At 39.1% G+C, this 23,099-nt stretch overlaps 1 protein-coding gene across 2 annotated transcripts in view; it reads right to left on the bottom strand.

The window, feature by feature from the left end:
- Window positions 1–23,099, bottom strand: part of DROSHA (drosha ribonuclease III) — a 74,841-nt gene that overhangs the window by 27,875 nt on the left and 23,867 nt on the right. For both annotated transcript variants that reach the window (XM_040586860.1, XM_040586861.1), the window contains 5 exons: window positions 19,314–19,483; window positions 14,764–14,888; window positions 9,625–9,724; window positions 6,565–6,672; window positions 1,226–1,333 (listed from right to left, as the gene is read on the bottom strand). In XM_040586860.1, coding sequence (XP_040442794.1) covers window positions 1,226–1,333; window positions 6,565–6,672; window positions 9,625–9,724; window positions 14,764–14,888; window positions 19,314–19,483 — 611 coding nt within the window. The remainder of the gene's footprint in view (window positions 1–1,225; window positions 1,334–6,564; window positions 6,673–9,624; window positions 9,725–14,763; window positions 14,889–19,313; window positions 19,484–23,099) is intronic.

Raw genomic sequence — 23,099 nt, 5'->3', positions numbered from 1 at the left:
TATTGCCTATATTTAAGTAGGTGACTCGTGCCATATAAATTTTTAAAAAGCTCTTTCTCTTCTAGAACAAGTCTGTAAGCTTTAAATACATTTGCATAGGGATCAAGCATTAAAAAAGCCCATTTGTTATAACTAAACATTATTTTGAGTAATGCTGACATACTTGATTTTATGCTTTCTCCCCTTTTCCACTGCAATTTGCTTTTTGGTTGGTGTATTTGGTCTCAATATTTTGAAGATTTCCACCACTGCATTATTGTCTTTCATATTAAAACCAAGGCAGCCTGCAAACAACCAAATCCTACAAGGTGCTCAATGTTTATAACTTTCAGTGGGACAAGCCCTGGAAACCAACTTGTAGAAAACAGAAAAGTCAAGAGAAAAATATTTCTCCATAAGCCTCTGCTTAAAGTAGTTTGGGAGTACATGCTCACACACACACACACACACACAGAAACTGCATGTTTGAACTCAAAAAAATTCACCTTTCTCAGCCCCAGTGGGTGGAGAAATAACACTTATTTCAAGGGGTAATTCTGAACAGAAGTCTCCATTTCCCTTTAGTAACTTCAGAAAAAACTTAAGGAGAAAGGTGCCACCATGCAGAGTCAGCCTGTGGAATCCATCAGTTCCAAATATGCACTTACATAAATGACTGGTTATGCAACATAGATGCATTTAAAACAAGAAATTGCCCGCTCCAGATCCTGCCCTTTTTGTATGTGCAAAGATTTCTACAAGTACATGATGAAATTAAGAGCTAAACAGAAGTTTGCAAATTCCTTTTCACTAGGTATGAATGCAAAATACAAAGGCAATGCTTAAGTTATTTTATTCTTTTTTGGAACAACAGACTATAAAAGGAAGAAGCAAGGTGTGTACATTCGTCTGCAGAATAACATCGTATTCTTCACATGAAAATAATGAATAATGTACCTGGTATTCTTTTCAGTAAGCATATTTTTGTCTTTCTACAGGTTAGAAGCAAATCCAGACCTACCACTGGAGCAAAGGTAGGTATATGCCTACATGCACAATAAATGTCTCTAGAAGTCTCTTGGGATAACTGAAATTTTTGTAAGACCTGCAGTGCAAGTAATCAAGTACATCCAAGCTGTGGCAACGCAGTGCATTTCTCAAGTTTGTACAACTGGCAGTATTATGGATAAAGTCAGTAACGTTAGGAAGACAAACCAGCCAGTAGTTTATTTTTTTCTTATCTTACCTGTAGTAAGCATCTATCTCGAAAAGTGTAGCCTATCAATTTGTCCAAATGCATCAGGCACTGATGGTAGCGGACATGGTGGGTGAGGACAGGAAGCATCATCGCATGCTGAAAACCAACGGCAACAAGGAAAAGCATTTAACTTCAGTGTGCAGAGTACTCAGCTGACTAAGCTATAAATACAAACATTTCCCATTTGTCACAACACTGAGTTTTACAGTTTTGGTTTAAATGAGGAACAACAACAACAAGATAATCATAGTTTCTCAACTTTTATCATCAGAGCACTTAATTAAATCCAATTTGTCCACCTGCGTAACCACAGTCAGGACACAGCCCCACACAGACTAAATAAATAAATACATAAACCCAGTATTCTAGTTAAGTATTCTGAACGAGGTAAAAAATGTCTGTCTCCAGTAACACCAAATTTCAGTAAGCTGGGACTGAATATGATGCTGTATGTTTGTATATTCTCATTTTAACACCCTGCAGCCTTAAGTTAGTACCAAAGATGAAGAAAGACCATTTCCCCTCTGCCTCATAACATTAGGGAAGAAACACTTCATACCACTTCAACCAGCTTTCACCCAACAACAGCAGCTACTTCATTTTCGAGCACAGTTATTAGTACCTTGCTTCATTTCCTTCCGAGGAAAATTAAGGGCCTTTTGAAATGCTGTAGCCTGGCATTTCCTTGCTTAATATGCTAAAAAATATCAGAAAGGTTGTTTTGATTATCTAGGAAACCGATACTGTTTTTCTGTTGGGGAAAATGTCGATAAAAAATTTCAATAAAACTATGTTGCAACAATGAAAATCTTCCTGTTTTAGTGTTTTACAGCAGGAATTCTACACTAATACGGGCTTTGGATGGATATGGGTTGAAATAAGCAAATAGTACAGTTTATTAGTACAGTGGTACAGCAAGTACATCAACATCTAAAATCTTGCATAAGTGTGAAAATTAAGTGCTACAGGAGAACTGTCATTATTGCATGTAATCATTTTTATAACACTGATCTCAAACTTCAGTTCTTCTAATCATTCCTATTAGTGACATGGCATGAATATATTCAAAAGAATGACATGTTTTTAACAGAATCAAAATGTGAGGGCTATCACTATTAATTTCAGGAAGGGGAAGGTGCATAATTACAGAACATGAGCGTACAGTGTGGAGGGATACAAGAAAATCAAGCATATAAAGCAGATTATGTATAATTCACAGAATAAACGATGTTATGGATTTCTGCATGTCTGTTAAAGAAAGAACAGCAAAAAACACAAACCGGTGAAAGTTACAAGACTGAAAAGTTAAACAGAAAGTATTGCCATTAGTTATTCTTAAGTAAAAGACTGAAATTTTTGAGAACTGAACACACAGATGGAAGGTTGTCCTGCTTTCAGCTAGGATAGAGTTAATTTTCTTCTTAGTAGCTGGTGCAGTGCTGTGTTTTGGCTGTGATGTGAGAACAATGTTGACAGCACACTCACGGTTTTAGTTGTTGCTGGGTGATGTTCACACTAAGTCAAGGACTTTCCAGCTTCTCAGGCCCTGCCAGCGAGAGGGCTGGAGGGGCACGAGAAACTGGGAAGGGACACAGCCAGGACATCTAGCCAAACTAGCCCAGTGGATATTCCATACCATAGAACATCATGCTGGTATATAAACTGAGGGGGTTGGCCAGGGCCTGGGAATCATTGCCCAGGGACTGGCCGGGCATCGGTCAGCAGGTGGTGAGCAGTTGTGCATCACTTATTTTCTTTCCTCCTTTACCTTTGGATTTCTTCCTTTCCCCCCACCCCACCCCTTTTCATTGTACCTGTTATTATTATTGGGTTTTTAAAAATTTTTATTTCAACTATTAAATTGTTCTTATCTCAACCCTAGAGTTTACATTCCTTTCCGATTCTCTAAGCAGCTGCATGGTACTTAATTACTAGCCAAGATTAAACCACAAAGGTAATCACAGAGTCATAGAATCGTTTTAGTTGGAAAAGATCTTTAAGATCATCAAGTCCAACCGTTAACTCAGCACTGCCAAGTCCATCACTAAACCATGTCCTTAAGCACCATGTCTACACATCTTCTAAATACCTCCAAGGAAGGTGACTCCACCACTTCCCTGGGCAGCCTGTTCCAGTGCTTGACAATTCTTTCAGTGAATAAACTTTTCCTAATATCCAGTCTAAAAATCCCCTGGCACAGCTTGAGGCCATTTTCTTGTCTTATCGCTTGCTATTTGGGAGAAGAGACCAACAAACACCTTGCTACAACCTCCGTTCAGGTAGTTGTAACCAGTGATAAGGTCCCCCCGAGCCTCCTTTTCTCCACACTTAACTGCAGTTCCTTCAGCTGCTCCTCAGAGGACCTGTGGACCCTTCTCTAGACACACTCCAGCACCTTAAAGTCTTCTAGTGAGGGGCCCAAAACTGAGCACAGGATTCCAGGTGGAACCTCACCAGTGCTGACTACAGGGGGTCGAACACTGCCCTGACCCTGCTGGCCATGCTATTTCTGACCAGGACGCTACTGGCCTTTTTGGCCATCTGGGCACACTGCCTGCTCACAGGACAGGCTGTCGACCAACAGCCAGTCCTCTTCCACCGGATGGGAGTAATTAGTTAAGAGCAAGAAAAAGATGCCTGGATCACTGAATGGCAGAAAAATGCAAAACTACACCAAGCAAAATGATTAAGTGAAATTTTATTTTGTTACCATGTCACTCTATTTAGAGTTTCCTTAAGGTAATTTACAAATTTTCCAGGGGAACATCCCTCTTACCTCCATATAAACTGTACAGGTGTGCTTCCTATACCTTCCTTCATAGAAGGAATTATTTTTAAAAACAACCAAACAACCCCCCCCCCCAAAACAACCCCAAATCTGTTTCATAGGACAACTCTGCTTTCCTGCCTGCATGTTCCAGTGCCTTAGGCATAAAGAGTCCCTGAAGCAAGGTTTAATATCCTTTATAGCAATACATGTGGCCCTAAGTTTGAAGACTGAAATATAAAGTTTTAGATTATTATCAGCTGTGGTGCAGTGAATGAAGAATTGACATCTCCCTGGGAGCACGCAGGTCTTTAATTTGAGTCTTGCAGTTATATTGACAAAGTGCTGCAATACTTGATTGATTCAATTAATGCGCATCATGTTGGATTATAGCTATTTGATGCTTCTGATGTTTTATGTATTTATCTCTTTATGAGAAAATAAAATATGCTTGAAAAATTGTATTAGGCTAAAGAACAGCTAATGATTAAAAAAAAGTGTCCTGAAACCATATGGCCACAGGAGTTTTCACAACCTTGAAACTTGCATCTGGTTACAAACAAGTAAAACCTTTTCTTTGTTTAAATATATATGATTTTAACAATGCTGCATGTTCTTTTTCCTGCTGCAGCTGGCATGACAAGGCAGGGACTCTCTCAGGTGCCCACAGCTACTGCCACCATCCCCCAGGCTAGCAGCCTGTTCCTCACCTGAAGCTGCAAAGATGAACCGAGTGAGCTGAAGTATTTTGAAACGTGTAATTTCTCTCCTCACCCTGAACACTTAACACTGCTGTTGAGGGCAGACCAGCAACAATACAGGCAACAATGAAGGGGGTTGTGTGGGGGTACCTTCTCAGCATGGCCTCATCCCGCCAGACTGCATAGTAAGTGCTGGCCAGCTCTGTGGGCAAGCAGTGCACTTCAACTACTGGGTAACTTCAAGTAAGCCTGGCACAACACAGCCATCTGACATTTCTGGAACACTTCACTCACCCTTTTACCTCCTGCTCCAAGTGGTTCATTTGCGAGACTGCAAAGACCAGCGTCGTTACTGCTACGTGGAACTTAGAACAACTCTAAGCTATCTGAGTGACTTAAAAGAGATTCAATCTTTTAAACTGTAATGCTTTTAAAAGCATTTATTTTAAATCACTGCACTTTAGCTCTGCCCACAGAGTAGACTGATGTGTGTTTGGTTTTAGTCTTCTTTAATCTGGGAAAACGATGTAGCTACAGCAGCAATCTTTCATTTTACAAACATACAGTTTGCCTATTCTTGGACTCTCAAAGAAATCAAATCAAAGGACCTTCATACAAGAACTGGCTGACTTGCATGTTATGGCTGCAGCTGGGCACAAAACCATGAAATAACTTTACTTTCATCGTTCTTTGGTGTTTTGCTGTCCTTCAACAACAAAATTAAACAGCAATATCCAAGAAGACATTAAGGGATGAATCACAGCAGATACTATGAGTAACACAGAACTGTTTCAAAGCTCCTAAATTAGAAATTTACACTCTTTACTTAACCTGTAAAAAGAGACACAGTTCACAACAAAAAATTAGAAAAGGGCTGTAATTTTCCTTGGCTTGAGAGAAGACACTGTTCCACTGTTCTCTTTCTTTTACTTCAGAAACAATAGTGGAATCACAATAAATGTTTCAGACAGATGAAAAGCAATTTTAGTTATTAGCATTTCCTCTCCTGTTAGAATTTCCCCTTTGGCCTTACCAGATTTCTAAAGTAACAATGGGATTTCTACCTATAACTTTGCCTAGCAACCCTCAAAGTCTATATTTCATACTGTTAAGTTAATTTTAAGCATTTAATGCTTAAATAACATCTCCAAAACAACAGTTAAAAAAACGATGCAAATATACCTCCAGTATATTTATTTGGCTGTTATAACTACTTGAATTTTACTAATACATTATTATATAAAAATTGCACTTATTTTTATCATATCACAAATCTGGTGGCTGTCAACTGCTCCAGGACAGATCTGGCAGAGATCTGTACCTTGGGGGTATCATGCACATAAAACAGAGTATCTGAAAGACATCTCCCTACTGATGGTCACCTGTTTTAATCCCGAAGTTTGGTGTGGGTTTTTGTTTGTTTGTTTCTTTCTTCCAGGTTAAAAGATACTTCTTCATGCTTCACTGTAAAATTTGCGTTTTGAAAAAATATCTAAATAGAAAAATGTATTAAAATAAAAACATCTAAAGCCAACTCAACCGATGGATGAAGAAGTCATTGGAATTCCATGCTAGACTCAACATTTGGGTAATCTCCAGCCTCAATCTGGCCATTCCTAACCCCTCTCCTTGTGCTAATCAACCCAGTGGCAAGAAAACTAAAATTTTGAGATAACTTTTTCTGTGTGTGGAGGGGGGACAAGACACTAGATTAGTTCTCTAAATCAACAGATCTTATTGAGGTAAAGGTATTCACTTCACTTTGGTTCTTCAGCCTAGAATCACAACAAACCCTTGTATGAGGTAACTGGCAACTATCAAGAAAGAAAATATGTCAGTCATTTTTTCAGTTTAGTCACCTGGCAGACATCAGAGCGTATCCCTGTCTTCCAGAATCCCTGGCTACTCAACTCAACAGTCACTTCACGTCTCATCGTGTTCTTCTGACGAATTTTCTGCAGCGCTTCCTAAACAGGGAGAGAATGGAAGTCCTGTGAAGAATTTCTACGACAAAGCACTACCAATGCACACATGCATGTGTTCACAATACCCTTTGTTTGCTTTTGGTGAGCAGTTTCTAAGACAATCCAAGTCTTATAACTGCTAGCCATAGACTGGCAGATGTGCTGAAGTACAGTGTAGATAGAGGGTTTTGGTAAACCAAGAAGAGAACACAGGTGAATACATTTTTTATTGAAAATGACAGAACAAACCAGTCTGACTCATACATCCAAGATGATACATAAGCAAGTTAAGATCCTTAGAGTGAAAGCACCTTCTTTACCCCTCTGTGCAAAACAACCTCTTCATTCTAGGCTGTCACCATGAGTACTCCTGGTTTGAAGCATTCAGTAGGAGTAAAACAAACTAAGTAAAAGAAAGGCTTTGTTTTGTGATCTCAGCTACTTCATAATAGCTCCTGTTCAACATTGTCAGTGCTCCCAGTCTGGGTAAAAGGTCAGCATTCACTAGTCTTGGAGCCTATTATGATGAAATCTGCTGATATTTTTTCAATTAAAGATTAAAAAAATAAAACCTGTTTTGCCTTGACCACTGGCTGTTTAGTGTCATGTAAACAGTTTATTTGTCTCTAGAAACTATGGAAGGGACAGATTCATTAAAAGCAAGTATTTTTCTGTAAAAATGGAATGAAAGAAAACCAGCTAAAATAAATCATTCCTGGATCAGGACCTCCTGGTTCAAATACTACAAAGCCCCCAGGGTATGCAATCTCCCCACATGGCATGTGCTACTGGTAAAGATTCCCTCAACACTCTTCCTTCTTCAAAACGCAAAACTTTTCAAAGCTGCAACCCATCCTCCCTCTCCTCCTCTTTTTCACTACAGGGCACTTGCTCAAAGCTGTCTCTTCCCTGCTGCCAGTCTAAAGCCTGTAAGCATCTCTGGGCAGGACTGAGCTCTGTCTTCTGTTCTGCAGAGGCTCAGAGTGGTTCCAAGAGGCGCATCTATCCAGACACAGATTCATCAAACCTCAGACATCTCAATACTGAGGTGTCTAAGGTAGGAGGCTAGTTAGCCCTGGCGCCTTTTATATTCAATGAAGGGGGATAAATGGCTTCCAAAAATGTATTTTATTTCTCTCTCCACTGACTTCAAAGTGAGTCTTCAGGTCCCAATTTATGCACCTGCTGCAAATGCTCAAAGCTAGGTTAGAGGAACCTTGTCACAAATAACAACATCATACAATCTCATAGTAGTGAATGACTGATGGCAAAGGAAACAGAGATGCTTGCAGCATTGCACCCCTTATGCATTGCCCAAAATTTGCATTTTGAGGCTGCGCCACTGGGCATTTTCTGAGACAGCTGCTACAGTGTTTGCTAGATTTAACTGTACTTTTAGGCTAACTGGCTCAGGAGCACTCCACTGTTACTCATAATACATGACTGATAATCTTTAAAAGCCCATGTACCAGTCAGGTGCAGCCCTACTGCTCCTTCTAAGTTACTATCACTTCCACTGGCAAAATGCATAGGTTATCCTCACATAAAGCTTCTGCTTCAGCCCCATACGTGCCTCTGATGGCAAACTACTTGTGATAAACCCATTATCCTAGATAATATGGTCTAGCAACAAAAATCAGCACACCACACATTAAGTGATAAATAACAAAGGAGCATTTTATCTTTTGAAGCAAAACAATCACCCACCTGCATCCAATCCACTACAATTTTACAAATAAGTCATCCATTAGCCCTTAATGAAAAGATGCCCATAAAACAATAGTTGTCCCTTCTACTTGCTCAGAGTGTAGAAAGCTGTAGCAAAGAAAATTATCTCCTATAGGGACAAAATATTTTTTTCTGTTAAGTCACAACATTGTGGGTTTTTCCCATTTACAAGTAAGCAAGCTAATGGCTTATTTAACATCAGCGTAAATAAAACATTAACTAAGACTCTTGCTCCTGCAACAGCATACTATGCTTTGCAGTAATAATAAAGATCAGATGCAATGTCAAATGTATCAAACATTTACTGCAACCAAAGCTACACAATTAGCAAACTGGGGAAGACTCAGGAACTGGATGCAGTGATCCTCATGGGTTCTTTCCAGCTGAGGTTATTCTATGACTCTATGAAACATCAGTTTTTCTAATCAATAAATAAAACTACAACACCACTTAATTAAATTCCATCCGGTACAAAAGTAGTTAATTTCTCCTCTAGGTATTCTTTACATCAGTTGTCCAATTAAGAGTGCCTGGTAGACATGCACCAGAAATTCAAAGCTTTAGTCCAATATCTTAAAAAAATAGATACCTGAGAGCAGGCTGCTTTAGACTATATTTAGGTGACTTTAGTTTTCTGATTTTAATTCCCAGTTGGCTGAGCATCTGCACTTAGGACATGCTTATTGCTCATCACTTCAGGGAAAAAAAAAGTGAGAAAAGACAAAAATTCAACAAGTACCTCATTTATCATTGCAGATTACTGAAAATAACAACAACCAGATGACTTCAGCTCAAAGATCTTAAAGAATATCACTAAGACTGCCTAAAAATTACAATTTAAAATCATGCACAAGTGTGGCAGTTTTCATCTTAGAAGAGAAATGTTTAAAATTATGAGCCAGTTAAAAGTGCACTCTGAAATAAAAAATCCTTCTCTATGATAATTCTTGAAATCATTAATGGCAATGGCTATAAAAAAGTTATGGTTCTATAACAATCATTTCTAGACTTGGGTAAAAAAACTTGCAGTAGTTTGACAGCTGAAAAAAAGAAAAACGCATCCATTCACTAACAAGCAAAGATAAAAATAAAATCAGTGTTAACAGCCTGAAATGAAAATCTGTTGTAAAGGATTTCTCTTGTTTCCATAAACAGGGTGGTCATATGGCTTTATTTCATCCTGAATTAACCATGCTCATTTATCTGTTATAGGACAGCCCAGCATACCTCTCTTTGTGATAATTTCTGTTTATCAGCCTGTTTGACTTTGGGACTATTAGCCAACAGGTGACGCAGCTTCACATAACTCTTCCACAGCTTTTGGTACCTGAAGGACAAAATCAGAAAACAAACATTTTGGTCAATAGAACAGAAGTCTTACTGTTTCTCCTTATGAACGCACCAGCTGCTAATAATGTACCCATATACACACAGATTGTCTACAAGCATCTTCTTGCTGCAGAAAAAAAATCTCAGAGCATCTTCCAAGAGTCAACAGTGTCTCTGCAGTTGTTCCAGCTGGGTGGACACAGCAGCAGACAGGAGGCATTAGTGTGCACTGAGGTGAACAGAAAAGCTCAGAGTAGAATCCAGGACTCCCAAATACCCACCCATCCTCTCCAAAGGGCCACCTTTGCAGGCTGAGAAGACTTGCCCACAGCAATGACAACTCAATTCAGGCAAGTGAGAACTCCCTCTTCTCCACAGGGTTTACTTATCACTAACTGAAAAGCAGTTTTAACTTTTCCCAAGAAGTGTCTGTTCTTACACTGGCCGAAACATTTTAGTGAAGCACCCGAGAAAGAGCAGAAGTCACGTGCAACACAAAGCCATTCTGTGAACAGTGGAATAAAGCGTCATTCCCTACGGGTTTGTGATGAATGGAAACAGCAAGTCAAGTTTTCTCTATGGTTACCATACACTTAAGGTTTCTGGCTCTCTCCAACTGTCAAGCCTTTTCTTATTCTGGGGCTGTTGAATTACACATGAACCTCAATAACAGAACTTTTTCTTCAGTGGGAGTCCCTCTGCAGCCTAGCACAGATTTTCACAAAACCTGTTAAGAACTTAATCCATTTGCAGACAACATCCCACCATTCCATTCAGCTGCAATTCACCAATAGGTTCAAAAGTTACTATGGCAGGACAGCAACCAGCAGAATCGTGACACAGACCTTGTGTCCTTAGGAAATGATACTATCTTCAAAATAGTATCACCTCTGTAGAGATTTTTCAAGAAAACCCATAAACCCAGACTTTTTAATAGGAAGCAAGGAATTAGAGGACTGTGGGAGGACGTCTACCCGAGTGGTTTATTTTCTTCTATATATTTACATTATAAAAGAAGATCCTCTTCAGCACCAGCTTAGAACAGTGGTTTTAGTAGGAAGCTACCACATTAGTGGCAAAGCTGTAAACAAAGCAGCAGCTCTTTTACTATTTCATAATCGTCCCAGCATCCTGGGTTCACAGGCACACAAACATTTTTTTATTGGCATTTTCTCCATAGCTATTGCTCTGCAGCATTCTTAAATATATACTCTGTCTCTAGAGATGCTGGTATCTTTTGAGTCTATAAACACATCTGAAAGGGTCAATCCATAGATTTTTTTATGCTCTGTTCTCCGCATTTCTGCAGTCTGCAGAATAGCACATCTATTTCTGACAAATCCCCATCCAAAGAAGAAAAACAAGTTAATGAACAAATCAACCAACCAGAAAACAAACAAATGGCATAAGGAGGTTTCAACCCAAAAAGAACCACCTGAAACTATGATCTACAATGTATGTTTTACTACTAGTATTAATATGGGTAGAACAAGCTCTGTTATTGCGTTTAAGTTTGAAAATTATTAAACAAATTACAATAACAAAAATTCTGTATTAGAACACCATAAAGAAAAGACACACTAGAGGAAAATCTTTTCTGGGCATTGCTTATCTCACACATACCAGAGTTAAGGCACAACAGAGGTCTTCCACACAAACTGCTTTGTTACTTTGATAAAAAGAACCACCCCTAAATTCTGGAAGCATCTCTGGAAAAACAAATAAACAAACAAAAAACCCCAACAACAACAACATGAAAATTTTAGAGTTAAAATAAAAAAAAGTGTGAGAATATGTTTTGTATCTTTATACTGGTTTTGATACCCGGTACTAGAACTTTACAAACATTAAGAAATTCAGCATCAAAATAAAGGTAGTTCTTAAATATTCTTTCTATGGATGAGAAAACTAGAAGATTCACATGGCACCAAGGTCCACCAGCAACAGATGGGGATGACCTGTCTTAGAGGGGGAAAAGGACACTAGATTTGGAGTTAGCAGGGCTCACAGAGAGCTTTAAACTAGATTTGAAGGGTGAAGGGAATAAAACCAAGCTTGTTAGAGATGAGGCCGGGGGCAGCACACCGGTGTTGGATGTGAGATCAACAGCACAGCTGACGTGCACCTATGCCAATACCCAAAGCATGGGCAACAAACAGGAGCAGCTGGAAGCCATCATGCAGCAGAAAGACAATGACATAGTCACTGTCACAGAAACATGGTAAGATAACTCGCATGACTGGAGTGCTGCAATGGATGGCTATAAACTCTTCAGAAGGGATAGGCAAGGAAGGAGAGGCAATGGCATAGCTCCGTGTGTCAGGGGGTGTTTTGACTGCCTAGAGCTGAATGATGGTGACAGTAGGGTTGAGTGTTTATGGCTAAGACTATTTATGGGAGGGTCAACAAGGCAGATATTCTGGTGGGAGTCTGTTATAGACTACCCAGCTGGGATGATGAGACAGATGAAATATTTTACAAGCAGCTGGGAAAAGTCTCAAGATTGCTAGCCCTTGTTCTCATGGGGGAATTCAACTTACTGGAGGTCCACTGAAAATATAACACAGCAGAGAGGAAACAGCCTAGAAGGTTCCTCGAGTGTGTGTAAGATCCCTTCCTGACACAGCTGGTAAGTGAGCCAACCAGTGGAGGTGCCCCACTGGACCTGCTGTTTACAAGCAAAGAAGGACTGGTGGGTGATGCAGTCTGAGGATATGCTATCTTGGGCATAGCAATCATAAGATAAGTTTTTTGATTCTCAGAGAAGTAAGGAGGTGGGTCAGCAGAACTGCTACCTTGGAGTTCTGGAGGCCTAACTTTGACCTGTTTAAGAGCCTGGTTGACAGAGTCCCTTGGGAGACAGTCCTGAAGGGCCAAGGAGCCCAGGAAGGTTGCACACTCCAAGGAGGAAGTCTTAAAGGAGCAGGAGCATGAGCAGGTCATCCCCATGTGCCTAAGACAAGCCGAAGGGGGAGAAGACCAGCCTGGTTGAACAGAGTGCTTTGGCTGGAACTCAGGCAGAAAACGTGAATTCACCACCTTTGGAAGAAGGGGCAGGCAATCCTGGAGGACTATAAAGATGTCACAAGGTTATGCAAAGCAAAGATTAAAGAGGTGAAAGCCCAACTAGAACTCAAGCTGGCCACTACCATAAAAGATAACAACAAATGTTTTTACAAATACATTAGAAACACAAGAAGGGCCAAAGATAATCTGCAACCTTTATTGGATGCAGCAGGTAACACTGCAAAAAAGGATGAGGAAAAGGCTGAGGTACTTAATGCTTTCTTTACTTCAGCTTTCAATAGCAAGACCAGCTCCTCCCTGGGTACTCAGCCCCCTGAGCTGGAAGACAGGGATGAGGAAGAGCAGAATGAAGTCCCCACAGTCCAGGAGGAAACTGTTAGTGACCTAGTGCTCCACTTAGACATGCACAAGTCTATGGGCCTGGACTGGATCCACTCACAGGTACTGAGGGAGCTGGTGGAGGAGCTCACCAAGCCACTCTCCATCATTTATCAACAGTTCTGGCAAACTGGAGAGGTCTCCGAAACTGGAGGTTAGCCAATGTGACGACCATCTTGAAGGGGCAGGAAGGAGGATATGGGAAACTACAGGCTTGTCAGCCTGACCTCGGTGCCATGGAAGGTTATGGAGCAGATCACCCTGGAGGTATTTAAAAAATATGCATAGATGCAGTGCTTAGTGACATGGTTTAGTGATGGACTTGGCAGTCCTGGGTTAACGGATGGACCTGATGATCTCAAAGGTCTTTTCCAACCTAAATGATTCTATGATTCTATGAAGATGAGAAGGATTAAAAGTCATGCTCAAAGCCAGAAGAAAATATGTTATTAATTGGATAAGCATGGACTCTTCCCTCTTCCCACCATATTACATTCAAAATTCTCAGCACCTAGTTCTAGAATAATATGTTCTAGAAGAATATCAGTGTTTGGGCCTCAAAACTGCAGGTGAAATTCAATGTCCTTAAAAGACACTGGAGGAAAATGCATGAGGAAAAAGACAATGTTAACTAGATATGCACAAGAGATGAGCTCTATACTGTCTGGCATCATTCAGAAAACAGATCTCCAACTCACTGGAAGAGTTCCCTGGAATTATGAGAAATGAAAAATTGTGAACAAAATCCAGCAATCATTATTATGCTACTACACCAGTCCACAGTGAAACAGTATTTCTTGTTCTGCCTGAAGTTCTGATTTCCTCTCCACTCCTTTACTACATTCCTCCCAATATCTATAATAATATAAAAGGTACAGAGAAAATCAGCTTGGACACTGCTGTGTAGACTTGATCCTTCAAGGCATAGAAAGGGACAACTAAGTAGGATATGGCAGAGTGCAAGAAAGTAAATGTCACGAAGAAAGCAAGCAGAAAATGGCTATATTCTTCATCATTAGATGTAAGACCTGAAAAGCATTTAATTAAATGATCAAGCAGCAGCTCTGAAGCAAAAGTCAGTCCTTTTTCATATGATGCACAACAGTACTGTCAGTAGTTTTATGCTACAACTACGGTCAGTAGCATAAAAAGATTCAAACAGTGATTTGAGAAATTTAGAGAAGGAAAGTCCATTCAGGACTGTTAAAACAAAATGATCTACACACATCCTATAGCTCAGAAGTCCATATGCTACAGACCTTTGGAAGCGTGGATAAGTATTTCTTCCCCTCTGCCTTCCTGTTAGGCTGTTCTCTCTCTAAAAACCCCGCAACTGGCCTCTCAGAGAAATAACACAGAGCTTGAGGAACCTTTGGTCTAACCTAGAAGAGCTGTTCTCAGGTTGAGAAATTTCATGCTGCACATGCACATTTACTTCAGCGGATCCTGAATTATGCCAGAGAAAAGAAGTTATTATACCTTATATTCTCTGATTTACAAGAGCTTGTGTCCATTGTCATAAGCACTAAGCTTCCTAGCAGACTCAATTAAGCACATGAACAAGCCCTATTTAAGCCACAAATTACAACAGTAATGAGATTCTGAATGAAAGATGGAATGAAAGTATCTTACTGAGGATCTCCAGCATAACTGATTTGAGCAGGTCGTATCCCAAAGTGGACAATAATGGGGAAAGTAATTACATCAGGATTGAACTGTTCCCGGTCCAGTTGATCAATACGAACTGAGCTGGGTTTCTAGGAGAAAAAACAAAATATACCTAATTGATAACAGCTCCATGAAAAATTTATTGCCTCTAGCTCATACTGTCCAGGAACTACGAAGCAGCTCTATTCCAAGCTTATTAAAATACACATAAAACTAAACACTAATATGATAAAAAAAATATTTGAAGTGACTGAAACAAAGTTAATTGACTTAGCTCTTAGTGAAAAAAGGAAATATTTTTATTTTCATTTTACAAGTCGGGAAATTTAGTTTTATTATTTTCATGAAAAGTGGCTTTCTTTGGTTGAACATCACACTGGAAATAAAATCAGGATTAGCATTCTGGCATCCAAGCTCCCACACCCGAGTAGTTTGCTAGGATCAGGTAACCTCTCTAATTTTAGCTCTGCTTCTGATTTCCCAAAGCAAGTGAAGCCATTATTATATCCATTCAATCACACCAACCAAACAGCATTAAAAAAATCTGTCATGCTACTTTTGCAAAAGGCTCCTAGGCTGATGTGTACAATGAGGAATACAGTCTCATATAATGAGGAAATTTCTGTCTTTTTTACACTTCAAAACAGAAGTTCTTTTTCCAGTTAAAAAGGACAGCACAGAAGGAGGCAACTTTTGCTTCACTCTAAAAACACCGAAAATGAGTAATTCCACATCACTGCAGAATACATGCTGCTTACAGAGCTCTCGATCACTTATCTAACATATTTAAAGACTCAGCTGAAGATGCACAGTTTGTCTTCAAGTAAACACTTTCTCCATTACCTGGCAAGCTGCTTTGTAATGTGCCTGCTTACTCCCTGCTTTGCAATCAGCTGGATGAAGCCAATATTTTGTTTGTCTAAGGTTTCAGAAATAGGGCATTACTTCTAGTTACCTGCATCTCAGAACTTCTAATTTAGCATTGTGAATTTCTCAAAGATGAGTTTCATAGACAGAGAAACAGCTTCCACCATTCTCTTCACAAAACAATAAAAACTGTGTCAAGAACAAAGCTTTCACCCTTCAAATCACCTTGGTAGAACTGCTCACAAGAATCATTTTCTGCATGGATAAGCAAAGCCCATTCTATAAATCAAGGTAAGCCTCACCAGGTGGTCACATTTCCAATCTATTCTAGAAAAACAAAAATTTACTTAAAACTTTGACATTCAGATAGAGAAACATTTTCCAAGGGAAAAATGCTCATCAGTTTCCCTTTGAACATGATGACTGAACATAAAGTTACATCTCCCCAGCCAAAAAAACCAGAGAAAAATGAAAAAATTAAAGTTAGTTAGGTCATGCTTCTAGGCTTTAAAAAAAAAAAAAAATCGAAGAGAAAAACACTCACCCACAGCACTTCCAACAAAAAGGGATTAGGACGACAAAAACTAATGAAAAAATGGGGAGGGATTTGAAGCAGGCAGAATGATGCTCCCAAATTTCAGGACTTTAAGCTCTGGTTTAAAGTTTATCTGGTTTTGTGAGGTTTGCACAAAGCCAAGTCGAAAAGTTATTTTCACAGTTTTTCATTGGTTCTCCCCTTCCATAACATTAAAAATTAGGAACTTCTCCCATCCCCACTCCCCTCAAAAAAGCAGCCTTTCTATGCAACAAGTCCTCTGAAAACCAAGGTGGCAAAATGTGATAACAGAATATGAAACAATAATTATACTCAATACGCCAATTATAATCAATATATATTTTAAAATTACAGATAATATTTTCTTACTAAATGTTCCATACTTTAGACACTGAAATGGAAGAAATCTGATCCTTACAAGTGCGAAAGGGAGAAAAGCTTTCAACACACCTATAGCGGGGCCTGTGTAAAATGCGTGGCCTCAGGATCACTTAAAATCAGACTCTTCCTCTTTATTTACATGACACTGCCTTTGAGTTTTGTCACTGTTACACAGACATTCACAGATGTCTGAAAACAACCAGGACAAAAGAACTCCTTCTTTAAGACTCAGTCACCATTGTTCCTTCACTGACAGTTATGAGAGGGGTGTAGCTAGGCCATGCTTTTTTCCTTCAGCACAGTGAACAATAGCTTCCCCTCTGGTGCCGTTTCTGAAGGTTAAATGAACAAACAGCACCATACAGAAATGTACAGTACAAACTGCACACCAGCAGACAGGACACAATCAAATTAGATGTTATTCTTCCAGATTTTTATCCCTGTATTCTTCTAAAAGTGCTGTGAGTGACCATGTAATAATCACAATCTCGCTTTTAAAAATCTCATCAACACTAAAGAAATTCTAACAGAACAGAGGCCCATTATCTTTGTTTTCTACTCCAAAACCCATCAATCAAGGCTTTGCTGATATTAGAAGACATGATGACACTGTTTGCAGATGTAGTGCAAAAATATGTTAAAATACATATATATTTAAGTGGGATTTATATGCCTATCAAAGTTTTTTCCCTTCTCCAGCAAGCATATATACACCTCACTTAAAATTAAAATACATATAAAAACCCTAGATCTGCTCACAAAAGGAATTATTATTTCTGAAGGGATGTTGTGGAGGAAAGCAGCAAAATAAAATTTAGTGGTTTTACTTTGTAGTGTCAAGTGGATAAAACTGAAGAACTGTCATTTTCTAAAACAGTTCCACATTGTAACAGAACTGTTTTATCTCCTAATGTTACAAAATGCACAGAAAAATACTTTCATACTGTTTTTCACTTATTTTCATACTCAATAGAATATGCTGCAATGAACAGAAAAAATCCTCAAACTAAGAAGAAAGTCATTGCAATCTTGAGAGAAAAAACATGTTCTAGTTATGGCATTATAACATGACATTTCAAAGTGTTGCAGATTTCTTTTATGCTTACATATTTTGATGTCCACATGCATCTGTAAAACCTTGTCTTGTAGCATGCAAAGCTTGTCTAGTAAAAATCACACAAAACCTCAAAATTAACACTACCACTCACAAAATGCACCGCCTTGAGCATACATTTACAGTTTAGTGACACAAGGAAGGAGCATATATGCGTTTGTTCATGCTAATCAAAAAAGCAAGTTTTCAGCTAGCTGAAATCGGCGGATCTTCAGCGACGCCACTGAAGTTACCTCACGGTATACCATTCAGATGCTGAAGACTGTTGCACTAGCATGTACCTTGTATCACAGAAACCACAGGCAACAAAGTTACACAGTTAAGGCTGTCTAACGATTTCTATTATGAGATTCTGGTTTAGCACTGTTTTAACTGTCTCAGAATTTTTCATAGTGAGAGTTCAAGTGTATTCTGTATTTCAGGTTCCCAAAGATGATCTTATTTTCCTTTTGTTTCAGAAAGTTTTAGCCAGAATAAAAACACTTAGAATGAAATCAAGGGAAAAATAAATTACCCTGTCCAAGTTATGATTAGCTTATAATGCAGTTTACTAAATTTAATGCTGTCATACTTAAAAGTATGAACTTGAAAAATATATTTAGGAAGTCATCCTAGCTGCAGTTTGGTAACAAGTTTTTTAGTTAGCAAACAATTTCCCCTTAGGCATGATACCTAGACACATTTTTTCTGCAGAAGCTAAGAAGTTGAGCTATAAGCAAAAGAGGAAAAGCAAAGAAGGAAAATGAAGTCAGAGATAGAGAGGTATTACAACTGAGAAAGCTGCATGGCAGTCTAAAATATTAAGTCAAAACATTCCTATACTACTGAGATACCACCATGCAATACTGACCAAACCATGCAAGCAGAACCCTGCAGCTTTTAGTGGACATTTACTTGTATGACCCACATTTTGTAAGTGCAAAAGTTAAAAAAAAGAAGTGGGCTAAAATCACATAAATACTGGAGTTGAAAGGAGCTGTGTTCAGAGAACATATGCCTTAAAATACTAATTGTTCCAAAATAATAAGGCCATAGGGGTTTCAAGCACAGCACTGAAAATTAATGGATGCATTCATTAACATACACAAGATTCCTCAGTGTGAGTGAGAGCAACAGAGAAACAATGTGGGAAAACCCCACAGAGGCAGAAAACACCTTTTCCGTATTCAGGGCAGAATCTGGATGGAAGACACTAAGTAGAGCTAGGGGGTAAAAAGAGGAAGATGAAAGAAAATAACAAATAGTTACTAATTCTCTGGTTCTGTGTCAGGGAAAAGAGAATGAGATCACACAACACAAAGACTGCCTAAGAAAACAAGCAAGCAGAGGAGCAAACTATGGTTTCACATACATAAAATATAGCCATTCCTTTTACACACACATTGAAACAGTGCTCATCTGGAAACATGCCCTTCAGTAGAGCGGCAGAGGGTGTAGTTCTTCCCAGGGTTGGAAGAAGTCAATGAACTGTTCCTATGGCAATCTGCAACTGTTACTGGTCATCTGTTCCCTTTCCAATTCAGCCTGGAGCAAACTCCCTGAAGCAAGACATATATGTGTCATTGGGTTGTTGATAATCAGAATTATTTGCTCTACCATGCCAGGGCTGGTAACGATCATCCCTTTGCATTCCTCTGCGTATTTCTGCCATTCCAGCTCTTCCCACTGAAGCATGTTGGCAATCTCCTCTTCAGGCACCAGGGCTTTATTGCATCGTAACAAGTAGAGAAGAATCTGATGCATTGAGAGTACTTCTTTTCCTCCATCTTAAAAGAATAAATAAATAAAACGCATTTCAGATATTCACTCCTAAAGCACGAGCAAGACAGAAAATATGTAGAACACATAAAATATCTGGATAAGCAAAATAAAATGCAAAATGCTTAAGCGACTTGACAAATATGAAGGCAAATATTTTATTGATGAATACTGCACTTGCATAAACACTTTGCTAAACTGGAAGCAATAACAGTTATGGTAGCAAGAGTAACAGTTTCATCATACTGTAAAGTTGAAGTTTCTAACTTGCCTGAAAAAACTTCAAAATGAGTAGGCAGAACAATCAGTTACACTGTCCAGCTATATCTTCCTTTTCACACTTTTATAATTCTTTTTTACAACAGTAGTTAAAAAGCCTTTAGGCATTCTTACAGCTTTTTTTTTTAAAGAGCACTCAAAATTTTATGGGATACTTCTGGATGAATGTAGCAAGTTATCCTTGCATTTTAAACTCATCTGCATGCTTACATGCTGTACCTGCAGACTAAAGAGTCTCATGCTGTCTTCTATCACTAAAATCAAGGACATGTGGAAACAGCTAAATACTTCAAAGACCCCAGGAAACATGCATAGCAAAGGCTGCTTGTAACAAAGGAAGGCAATATAATAAATATCTGTCTGGCTTCAGGTAGCCAGTTACAGGTGTGAAGACACAAACAGGAAATATGAGTGACAGTCCTGACAGACCACCACTCACAGACACTGACTATTCAAATTAAGTACGTCCATTTATACAAGTAAAAAGATAAGACAGATTACTATAGTGCTTTAATTTTGAAACATCTCTCTGACTCCTTCCAATAACAGGGTATTAATCTGTAGGTATAGAGGCATCCAAGTTTCATCCCTACAGAGCAAAAATGTTGATTTCCCTTCCCCAGGGAGCAGGACCAAACTGGTCCTGCTCCCGAGTACGTTCTCTCTCATTACACATACAATAAAAAGGAATGGAAAAAAAAAAAAACCAGAAGTAAAGCCTTAGAGCAGCATGGGGCATGATGACACAGCACAAGAAATGTGATCCCAGACACACAGGAATAGCCTCACAGAACTGCTCTGTTAACAGCAGTGCCGCATAAGATGATGCTGTCTACAAAACACACGAGGGAACAAGCACCTCTCTTACTTCAGCTGCGATTACAGCTTTATGGTACAGAAAAAATGAAAGGGAATGACATAAATTGGCCTCTTAGAACAATTAACCTCATTCAAACTCCAAGAGGGAATCTTAAATACGGAAAATACACCCTAAACCTCACTGGAAACAGAAATTACTTCTAAATAGCTACAGGGGCAGATTTTTAAAAGTGAAAAGTTTTCCTTCAAATTACAGGGTTTAATTTGAAGTTTACAAAACTTGTGTCTTTGTCAACACCCAGATTATGCTGTCACGGAAGAGGTAGCCCATGTCCAACGAACACTAAAAGAAATACCACAGTGCAGCCATACTGTCATGGTTTAACCCCAGCCGGCAACGAAGTACCATGCAGCCCCGCACTCACTCCTCCCCTGGGTGGGATGGGGAGAGGAATTAGAAACAAGTAAAACTTACAGGTTGAGATAAAAACAATTTAACAACTGAAATACAGTAAAAGATAATTATAATAATAACAACAACAACTGTAATGAAAAGGGGGGGAAAGAGAGAGGACTAAAGCCCAAGACAAGTTATGCGCAATACAACTGCTCATCACCAGTTGACTGATGACCCCCAGTTTATGTACTGACCATGACATTCTATGGTATGGAATATCCCTTTGGCTAGTTTGGATCAGCTGTCCTGGCTGTGCTCCCTCCCAGCTTCTTGTGCATCTCCTCACTAGCAGAACATGGGTAACTTGAGAAGTCCTTGACTTCAGGCAAGCATTACTTAGCAACAACTAAAACATTAGCGTGTTATCAAGTTACTCTTATCCTAAAACAAAAACACAGCACTGTACCAGCTACTAGGAAGAAAATTAACTCTATCCTAGCTGAAACTTACTGAAGACCATGTGCAGGAAGGGTACAGCTTGCTAAAAATAGCAATTTTTTTCCTGACCTTTCCTGGGTCAGAACAGGCAATACTTGGGACCTCATATGTTGGGGTTTTTTTGGTAGTCTTTTACTTTCTTGTATTTATAATCATAAAAATCCTTGACAATGAATACAATACAGCAACTACTCCACATGCTATGCATCTCTGGCACTCAGTAAACCCAGTATAATTAGCTCAAAGCTCAGAGCTACACCAAGGCCTGTCTCTAAGTAATCCTGACATCCCAACCCCCACATTTTTAGACCATGTTAGAAAAATAAGAAAGAAAAGTAGAGAGGATGGAAAAATCAGTAATTCATTTATATCTTTAAAGAGACAGCTGATGGATGTGTGGAGATCTGTTGCACCAATATGTCTTCTTTGATTAGACATATAGAAACACTGTTCTGCAAACATACCTGAAGGAAATAGATTCCTACTCTTTGGAAATTAAATATCTCCAAGGATATCTCAAAAAATAATCAATACAAAATGTAAACTTGATTAAAAAAGTATCTGTCAAAGACATTAAAAGGCAACTATATATCCAGAAATATCAGGAAAAAGACATTTTTTGTAAAGAGTTAGAAGGCTGGGGACCTTAAAGAGGAAGCACACAGGAATACAGAGACTTATCTCTCCCTATCAGTAAACAAGCCAGCAGTACAGAAACACTGACTTCCAAAATAAAACAAAACAAAACAGAACATAAAGCCCCCGAACTAACAGAAAAACAGCCTCAAGCTACAAAAACCAAGCAGGTCAAACTTGTTCTCATTTTGTGGTGAGGTCAAGTTAATCAGCCACATGTGGCTTGATGGCTTATTTTGTAAATTGCTTCTGTAAAACCAAATCAATGTTTGCTAGCAAGCCTCAGAGCTCTGCTTCTGATTGAACAGTGTTGTGTATCCAGGAAGGAACAAAAATTACAAATATAGTCATCTAGCCATCAGTACTCTCCACAGTAACGAGCCAAACCTCATTTAGCTACAGCTGTAATTAATATCCCAACTAAGTTTCAAAGCCCAGAGCACAGTGTACCTCCAGGCCACAGCCCTCTTGATGAAGATTGTTCCATGTCTCATCTGTAACCTCAATACAGCAGCTGAAATGGATCCTTCTGTCCACACAACCCTTCTGGAACAATCACTGGCAGGATCTCAGCAGGAGACGTTTTCAACAGAGCCATGACATTTTTATCAACTGAAAGTCTGTCCTAGTATCTTAGGATGTGTTAAATGCCTACGTAAGCTGTTCATTCAAAATGAGTGTAATGTTTCACACTGAAGCTCGTCCTTGGCTGGCAGGCTAGGGTTGAATTGCATTGGAATGGTGCTTTTTGACTTTCACTGTTTGCTGCAAGGTCTAAGCTTGCATTAAGATAAAGAAAAACAATCAGAACAACATGTGCTCAGGGGTGCCAATCATGCTGACCCTCAAAACTGTACATCAAGAATTTTAATATAATGACATGGTATCCTGAAGAGCAGAGGGGACAGGAAATTCAGTTTCACATGTGAGGTTAGGTAATAACACTCCTCAAATGCTACAGCTCCATCACAGGGCAGGACAAGGATGACCCAGCA

This window comes from Falco naumanni, chromosome 3, assembly GCF_017639655.2.
Source record: "Falco naumanni isolate bFalNau1 chromosome 3, bFalNau1.pat, whole genome shotgun sequence".
NCBI lineage: Eukaryota > Metazoa > Chordata > Aves > Falconiformes > Falconidae > Falco > Falco naumanni.
Note: the sequence above shows the minus strand (reverse complement) of the source record. Positions and strands in the feature narration are given on the sequence as shown.